At 59.4% G+C, this 9,091-nt stretch overlaps 1 protein-coding gene across 1 annotated transcript in view; it reads left to right on the top strand.

Annotated features, from left to right (window-relative positions):
- Positions 1 to 5,341: 5,341 nt before the first annotated feature.
- PERM1 (PPARGC1 and ESRR induced regulator, muscle 1) overlaps positions 5,342 to 9,091 on the top strand; it is a 9,853-nt gene continuing 6,103 nt past the window's right edge. The window contains exons 1-3 of the mRNA XM_025386438.1: positions 5,342 to 5,394; positions 6,289 to 6,324; positions 6,791 to 8,382. Coding sequence (XP_025242223.1) covers positions 5,342 to 5,394; positions 6,289 to 6,324; positions 6,791 to 8,382 — 1,681 coding nt within the window. The remainder of the gene's footprint in view (positions 5,395 to 6,288; positions 6,325 to 6,790; positions 8,383 to 9,091) is intronic.

Below are 9,091 nucleotides of genomic sequence, written 5' to 3'. Positions count from 1 at the left end.
AACAAAAAAAAAAAAAAAAAAAAAAAAAAAAAAAAAAAAGAATTCTGCAAACCCAAAAATAAGAAAAAACAACCTGATTTTTATTTCTAATTTAATTTTTTGTAGAGACAGGGTTTTGCCATGTTGCCCTGGCAGGTCTCAAACTCCTGGCCTCAAGCAATCCACCTGCCTCAGCCTCCCAAAGTGCTAGAATTACAGGTGTGAGCCACAGCACCAGGCCACAACCTAACTTTTAAAATGGACAAAATAGGCTAGCCACAGTGGCTCACACCTGTAATCCCAGCACTTTGGGAGGCCAAGGCAGGCAGATCACTTGAGGTCAGGAGTTTGAGACCAACCTGGTCAATATGGTGAAACCCCGTCCCTACTAAAAATACAAAATTTAGCCAGGTGTGGTGTCAGGCACCTGTAATCCCAGCTACTCGGGAGGCTGAGGTGGGAGAATCGCTTGAACCCGGGGGGTGGAAGTTGCAATGAGCCAAGATCTCATCACTTTACTCCAGCCTGGGCAACAGAGCGAGACTTTGTCTCAAATAAAATAAAATGGACAAAATAGCTGATCAATCTTTTCACCAAAGAAGATATATGGATAACAAATGCACATGTGAGAAGATGCCCGGTGTTATTCACTGTTAGGGAAATGCAAATTAAAACCAGAATGAGCGCCTTCTGGAATGACTGAATTACAAAGCTTTCCGCGCTGAGAGCGGGCGAGGACACGGAGCCTGGAACCTCTAGTGGGAATAAATAATTCTACAACCACACTGGAAGATGGTTTGGCAGTTTCTCAAAAAGTTAAATATATACCTATCACATGACCCAGCCACTCCAATTCTGAGTATGTACTCAAGAGAAAGGAAAGCTGTGTCTACACTGCCACCCCCACGTATCTGAGACAGGTCTGACTCCATTCGGAAAGTTGGTTTTGCCGGCTAGGCGCGGTGGCTCACGCCTGTAATTCCAGCACTTTGGGAGGCCAAAGTGGGTGGATCACGAGGTCAGGAGATCGAGACCATCCTGGCTAACACAGTGAAACTCCGTCTCTACTAAAAACACAGAATAAATTAGCCGGGCGTGGTGGCGGGCGTCTGTAGTCCCAGCTATTCGGGAGGCTGAGGCAGGAGAATGGCGTGAACCTGGGAGGTGGAGCTTGCAATGAGCCGAGATCGCACCACTGCACTCCAACCTGGGCGACAGAGGGAGAATCTGTCTCAGAAAAAAAAAAAAGAAAGTTGATTTTGCCAAGGTTAAGGACGTGCCCATGACACAGCCTCAGGAGGTCCTGACGACACGTGCCCGAGGTGGCTGGGGTACGCTGGGTTTTCTACATTTCAGGAAGACACGAGACTTCAATAATATGCGAGTAATATGTGTAAGATGTATATTGGTTCAGTCCCAAGAGGCGAGACAATTTGAAGAGGGGAGACGGCTTCTAGGTCACAGGTGGTAAAACAAAGGGTCGCATTCTTTTGTGTCTGATTAGCCTTTCCAAAGAAAGCCATCGGATGTTCATAGATCTCAGTGAGCAGAGCAGAGGAATGGCTTGAAATTCTGTCCCTCCTGTGTCTGCAGGGAATTTCCCTGTGAACACATCCTGAGGGAGTTAGGCAGCTTTTTTATTTTTTAAAATCTTAGCTGTCTTTTTAAAGACTAGAACAGAAGGCTGGTTGGCCCTAAGCAGTTGCCAGCTTGACTCTTCCGTTTGGCTCAGTGATTTGGGGGATCCCAAGATTCATTTTCCTTTCACACTGCGAACACTTGTACACAAATGTTCGTGGCAGTTTTACCTGTGAGAGCCCCAAACTAGAAATAATCCAAATGTCCTTCAACAGAGGAATGGATACAGAAATTGCAGTGTATCCAGCAATGGAACACTTTTTATAAAAAGTAACAATGAGCATACACCACAGTGTGGGTGGGCGTCTAAGAAACGCTGTCACCGAGGACAGGCGTGTCCTACTCTTCTGTCCTGTACAAAGGAGGGCCCAGTGGATGATTCTAGCCGGCGCGACTTACTATGCCGGAACAGCAGATTCGTGGTTGCCTGAGTGTGGGGAGGGAAAGAATCACCAAGGGGCCGAAGGAACATTTGGGAGTGTCGGAGATGTTTGTGGGGGCTCCCAGGGGTATACGTGTCCAAACCTAGCAAACTGCACACTTTAAATAGTTGAAGTGGGCCGGGCGTGGTGGCTCGCGCCTGCCGTCCAGCACTTTGGGGGGCCAAGACGGGCAGGTCACTTGAGGTCAGGAGTTTGAGACCGGCCTGGCTAACATGGCAAAACCCCATCTCTACTAAAAATACAAAAATTCTCCTGACATGGTGGCGGGCGCCTGTAGTCCCAGCTACTTGAGAGGCTGAGGCAGGGGAATCACTGGAACCTGGGAGGCGGAGGCTGCAGTGAGCCGAGATGGAGCCACTACACTCCAGCCTGGGCGACAGCGTGGGACTCCATCTCAGACAGTAAATAAATAAATACTTGGAGTGTATTACGTGTTAATTATACTTCAATAAAGCTATAAAAACTGAAAAGGAGGCCGGGCTTGGCGATGGGGCCTGTGGTCCCAGCTACTCGGAAGGCTGAGGCGGGAGGATCACTGGAGCCTGGGAGGTCGAGGCTGCAGGGAGCTGGGATGGCGCCGCTGCACTCCAGCCTGGGCGACACAGTGAAACCCGGTCTCGCTCCCTGACTGCCGCAGGGTCCAGGGCTTCCACCAGGGCTACGTGGCTTCAGGAAGGGGAGCCTAGTAATCCCCCAAGAGGCGCCCTTCTCACCCCCTGCCCGCCCAGACGAGGGGCAGGGCCCGGGACCCCCTGACCAGGGCAGGAGCCGCAGAGCCAACCCCGTCGCTGCGCAGTGGGGGCCTGGTGCCCTCTGGTGGCCGCTGGGGGCACAGCATGCCCCGTCCTCCCAGGGGACTCGGCCGGGCAGGCCCCGGGGCTCCTCTCTGCCTCCACCATAGACCTGGGTTCTTCTTCCTCCCCGGCCTGAAGGGTGCTGCTGCCTGAAGTGGAGGGGGGCCCTGGCTATTCCTCATCCTACAGCTGCCATCCCCCTGCCGCTCCCACCAGGAAGGTTCATACTGGGCTGGAGCGCAGAGAAGGGCTTCCCGCTGAAGCCTCAGGCCAGCTCCACTGATAGCTGGTGTGAAAAGGCCTCAGGGTAGGGCCCTTCCCTCCGCAGCCCTAGACCTTCTCCCACAGCTCCCTGCCTTGCCATGGGCCTCCCTACCTTTCCTGTCCCAAGCGCCAAAGCCTTCTCATCTCGTGATGGTCCACGTGGGCCTGGATGCCCACCCAGGATGTGGTGCTGGATCAGCTGGGCGTGCACGTGAAGACAGAGAGGAGCCCCGTGCCCCCCACCTCCCACCGTCCACAAAAGTCAACGCCAGGTGTGTGGCAGAGCCGAGCGTGAAAGGCAACACAATGAAGTTTTTTTTTTAAATGAAGGAATAGACCAGGTGTGGTGGTTCATGCCTGTAATCCCAGCACTGTGGGAGGCGGAGACGGGTGGATCACGAGGTCAGGAGATTGAGACCAGCCTGGCTAACACAGTGAACCCTGTCTCTACTAAAAATACAAAAAAAATTAGCCAGGCATGGTGGCGGGCGCCTATAGTCCCAGCTACTCTGGAGGCTGAGACAGAAGAATGGCGTGAACCTGGGAGGCGGAGGTTGCAGTGAGCTGAGATCGCACCACTGTACTCCAGCCTGGGCGACAGAGTGAGACTCTGTGTCAACAAAAAAAAAAAAAAAAGAGGGAATAGGCCAGACGTGGTGGCCCACACCTGTAATCCCAGCACTTTGGGAGGCCGAGGTGGGCGGATCACCTGAGGTCAGGAGTTTGAGAGCAGCCTGGGAAACATGGAGAAACCCCGTCTCTACTAGAAACACAAAATTAGCCGGGTGTGGTGGCGCCTGTCTGTAATCCCAGCTACTCAGGAGGCTGAGGCAGGAGAATCTCTTCAACCTGGGAGGCGGAGGTTGCAGTGAGCTGAGATTTTGCCATTTCACATCAGCCTGGGCAACAAGAGTGAAACTCCGTCTCAAACAAACAAGCAAACAAAGGTACCGTTAAGAGGGTGGAAAGTGGAGGCAGAGAGGGAGAAGATTCCCCAGTACAAGAGTTCAGTGAAGAGCTCGTCCAGAGGAGGAGGCACAGGGAGGCGGCCAGAGCCGAGAGGCGCCGCCCAGAAGCAGACGTGCAGCTCCTGCACAACTCCAGCCTCGCCTGGCCAACGGGGCGGCGCCTTCTGACGCTGACCCCACGCGTCCTGGAAATGCGAGAGGTTTGCCGAAAGGAGCATTTCCAGACATTCACGGCCACACCGCGTGTGGTAGCTGCAAACTGGAAATTACCCACATCACCACCCACGGGAAATGGCACAGCCGCGTGCGGCATTCACGCAGGACGGCCTCGTCCGCACGGCAGCTGTCTCCCGAGCGCAGCGTGGACCCGAGGACGCAGACGCAGAAAGGGATGCAGGGTGCGATTCCACTTGTGAAAGCTCAGGCCAGGCTGGCCCTGGGTGGCGGGACGCCGTGTCCTGCGGCCTTGTGGTAGCTACTGTCTGGAAAAGCATCGTGTGGCACCAGGCGGCACTTTCCGCACGCCCGGCTCTCGCTGCCACCCCTCACAGTGCAGGCCCCAGTCTCCTAGTCCTGTGCCCTGGACTCCCAAGAACTTCCAGGTCCAAACCCCTCCTTAGAGAGATCCCTGGCCCCCCCAGCCACCCCTCTCCCTACTTCCTTCTCGGGAGAGCTGCCGTCGGAGCTGAGCTCATCTGCCTGTTAGATTGGATGTTTATTGTCGGATCTCTTGCCCTGTCTTCTTGTCCCCTGGCTCGGAACCGGCCTGGGAATGGGCACCGTGAACCCCAAGGTCAGGACAGCCTGGAGGGTGCAGCTGAGCAGAGCTGGGCATGGGGACACCTGACCCTGACGCTCCCTGGCTGTGTGGCTACACAGGCCACTCACCTTCACATGAGCCCCGGAGGTCAGGACAGGGAGGCACAAGCCCTGGCTAGGACACAGAGGCCATCTCAAAAGCAGGCCAGGAACATTCCAGGGGTGGCAGGGAGGGCAGGTCTGAGGTTTCACTGTGGGTGGCGGAAGCACGGGAACTGAGCGGTGCTGCCTGCGGGTCAGCGTCGTCCGGCCTGTGTCTGACCTCACCTCGGCCCGGCTCCGTGCCAGGAAGTCGTTCTCACGTACTGTAGCTGGAGGGCCCTCAAATGCCATCTATTTGTGGCCTGGACCCTGATGGCTGGCACAAGTCACGTGTGACCACAGGGACGTGGTATTTTTGGCACGGGGGTGGAGCCTGTCCAGCCAGCCTAGCACCATGCCGCCCTGGGATGGGCAGCTCAGACCCCCAGCTTGGCCGCCGGGACCCAGGTAGGACAAGGTCAGCTGCTTGCTCCTGACCCAAGGGGTCCCAATGGCAACAACCACCACAGAGGTTTCTCCAGAGACCAGAGAGGAGGGCGAAGGTCAGTGGGCGGGAAGCCACCATCCCTGGCCTCCGTCTCAGGACTCTGTCCCTGCCAAAGGGACTTCCTACCCCCTGGGTCCAGAGGGGCTGACCTGAGGCCGAGGTCAGTAGGGATAGACCCGACAGCTGGCTAGGCTCTCCTTGCTTCTCTGAGATGGGGCAAAGGAAGGCACCCTGAGCAGCCAGGCAGGCCTGGGTTGTGCTGCAGACCTCGAGGACGGCCCGAGGTGGTTGCTGGGTCAAGAGACCCATTGCACCCTGCACCTCCTGCCCAGGCTCTCCCTGCTGACCGGGGCCAGCTCTGGTGAGCACCACCTGGAGCTCAGAGAATAGCCTGGCCCAGCCAATGCGATCGGAAGGTCATCACCGAGGGCTGGGTACCTGCTGGGCCCTGCAAACCTCTCCTGTGGCCAGCTGCCAGCTGGGGCGCCCTAGGATGGCCCAGGGCCGCCCGCCTCCCGAGCGCACTGGTCCCATTGGGTGGACCCTGAAAGGTGCTTTGCCGTGTAAAGTCAGCTCTGGCAGAAGGTGGAGGAAGTGAGGCCGCCCCAGCTAAGGTGTGATGGGAAACTGAGCGTTCGACCCTGAGGGCGGCTGGTTTTATAACTTCACTGGTAGAAAATCATCCTAGATTCTAGAAACGTAACACACTATGTGATGTAATCATCACACAGCTATCATTTGGGGTGCGTTGGGAATTAGGGTCATGGGAGCTGGGGATCTTCTAACTTGGAAATCGTCACCACTACGTTTGAGGGAAGCGCGACCCTCCCCTCGAGATGTTCTCTTCCTTTCAGGGCCCAGATGGAGCCCCGAGGCGGTGGAACCCCCGGGTCTCGTGCGGCAGGAGCCGCATGTGCAGTGTAGTGCCTGGGGCCTGAACGCACGAAGACCCCACTGGACCCATTCTGCTACCCTCCAGTGCCTCTGCTGACCCCACATGGAAAATTTCCAGTACAGCGTCCAGCTGAGTGACCAGGACTGGGCCGAGTTCTCAGCCACCGCCGATGAGTGTGGCCTCCTGCAGGCTGGCCTGGCCTCTGGGGACGAGCCCTTGTCCAGTGACATTGACCAAGGGGACAGCAGTGGCAGCAGTCCCCCCAGGCCCCCGCCTCTCCCAACTGGGCAGACAGCTGCAGGAGGGCGGAGCTGGCGGGGCTGCGAGGGGGAGGACGTGGCCACACAGCAGCTGGTCAGCAGGTCTCTGTGTGAGCCTGTCTTGGCCCTGGGGACCGGTCAGCAGACACCCAGCACGTCCACACGGGCAGAGGCTCCACCGTCCCTCGGCCCCGGCGCCAGCCCTCCCGGCCAGTGCTCATCCTGCCCTGGTCCGGCGTCTTCTGGAGACCAGATGCAGAGGCTTCTGCAGGGCCCTGCCCCACGGCCCCCTGGTGAGCCCCCTCGGAGTCCCGAGTCCCCTGGCCACAGCACTGGCTCCCAGAGGCCCCTCGATAGCCCTGGAGGCCCACCACGGAGCCCCAGCCGGAAGAAGAGGCGAGCTGTGGGTGCCAAGGGGGGTGGGCACGCAGGGGCCTCTACCTCTGCCCGGACGGGCTCCCCGCTGCTCCCCGCGGCCAGTCCTGAGACGGCAAAGCTGACGGCCAAAGCCAGGCAGGAGGAGCTGGGGCCAGGCCCTACAGGAGCTCCTGAGCCAGGGCCAGATTTGGGCCTATCTACACCCGTCCCTGTGACTGAGCAAGGCACAGACCAGATCAGAACCCCTCCCCGAGCTGAGCTGCACACGGGGTCCACACCTGCCCAGGAAGCCCACCCAGATGTCTCATGGGCTAAGTCAGACCTGGCTGTGTCCACACCTGCCTCTGAGCCACAACCTGACACGGCTGTGTCCACACTGACTTCTGAGCCTCAGTCCAGTGTGGCCCTGTCTACACCCGTCTCCACGCTGCAACCTGACATGGACACGGCTGTGTCCACACCTGCCTCCGAGCATGGCCTGGACATGGCCTTGCCGACAGCAGGCCTAGTGGCTAAGCTAGAGGTGGCTTCATCTCCACCTGTCTCAGAGGCTGTGCCGAGGGTGACCGAGTCCAGCAGGCTTGTGTCTACCCCTGTTCCCACAGCTGATGCCGCTGGCCCCGCCTGGTCTCCCACCCGCAGAGCTGGGCCTGATGTGGAGACAGAGGTGGTTGTGTCTGTGCCCTCAGCAGGGGCCCCTGGATACCGCTCTGGGGAGCCCGCACTGGGTCTCACCCAAGTCCCCAAGAAGAAGAAAGTGCGCTTCTCCGTGGCTGGGCCCGGCCCCAACAAGCCAGGCCCAGGAGAGGCCTCAGGCCTAGCCCCATCGGCCACAGCCAGGCCCTCAGCCCCCCGGACAGCAACTGGGGGCCACGGGGGGCCCGGAGCCTGGGATGCTGTGGCCGTCGGTCCCCGGCCCCACCAGCCTCGGATCCTCAAGCACCTGCCTCGCCCCCCTCCCTCTGCCGTGATGAGGGCCCGGCCCGGGCGCAGCTTTGCCGTGACCCTCCCGGAGGCCTACGAGTTCTTCTTCTGTGACACCATCCAGGAGGACGAGGATGCTGAGGCGGCAGCAGCCGGTCAGGATCCGGCAGGCATCCAGTGGCCGGACATGTGCGAATTCTTCTTCCAAGACACTGGAGCCCAGAGGCCGAGGCAGCGGGGGTCCCCGGCGCCACTCCCAAGAGCTGATCCTATACCGGCCCCCGTACCTGGAGACCCTGTGCCCATCTCCATCCCTGAGGTCTATGAACACTTCTTCGGGGACGACAGGCTTGAGGGCGTGCTAGGGCCGGCTGTCCCGCCCCAGCTGCAGGCCCCGGAGCCTCCCAGATCGGCCTTCCAGGGCGCGGGGCCGGGGACCCCCCTCAAGCCAGCCACAGTAGAGCGGCTCCACCTGGCTCTTAGGCGGGCAGGTACGTGTTCTCGGATCCCCGTCCAGGTCCCAGGCAAACACTGTCCAGGGAGCTTGGCCAGGGAGGGGGCCACTGGGGAGGGGCAGGCAGGGCTCAGGTCATCTCCTGGCAGGGGAGCCTGGGGGCCAGCCCCCAGTCACCCCAGGACACAGTCCAGACGGGGCGGCCCAGGCCAGGCGCCCGGGTTGTTCAGGGGGCTGGCTCTGCACTGGCCATTGCCCTGTGTTCGGGCCCACGGGACGACAGCGTCCCTCCCCCAGCCTCTGGCAGGGTTCCCGCCCCGGCCTCGCTGCCTTCAGGGTCAGGCATCTGCGAGGCGACATCTCACACTCATCTCCTCTGGGAGATGCTTCACAGACCAGAAAACGGGGGCTCCACAGGCAGTCCCCCCAAACTGGCCCAACTCAACCAGGTCACCCAAGTCTCAGGCAGAGGAAGCACGGGGCAGATGTGACTCCGACAGACACGTCCAGGGCAGGCGGTTTCCGGGGCACGTGGCCCCCGGGGCAGGCAGTTCCCGGGAAGACGTGTCCAGGACAAATGTCTCTTACGACAGACATGTCCCAGGGTGGATGTGTCTGGCACAGGCGGTTCCCAGGGCGGGCGTGTGCGGGGCAGGCAGTTCCCGGGATTGGGGTGGGAGAGGCGGTTCCCGGGACTGGCGGGGGGGAGGCGGTTCCCGGGGTTGGGGGGGAGGCGGTTCCCGGGG

Source organism: Theropithecus gelada, chromosome 1 (genome assembly GCF_003255815.1).
Source record: "Theropithecus gelada isolate Dixy chromosome 1, Tgel_1.0, whole genome shotgun sequence".
Taxonomy (NCBI): Eukaryota; Metazoa; Chordata; class Mammalia; order Primates; family Cercopithecidae; genus Theropithecus; species Theropithecus gelada.
The sequence above is the reverse complement of the archived record's forward strand: the minus strand, read 5'-3'. Positions and strand labels throughout refer to the sequence as shown.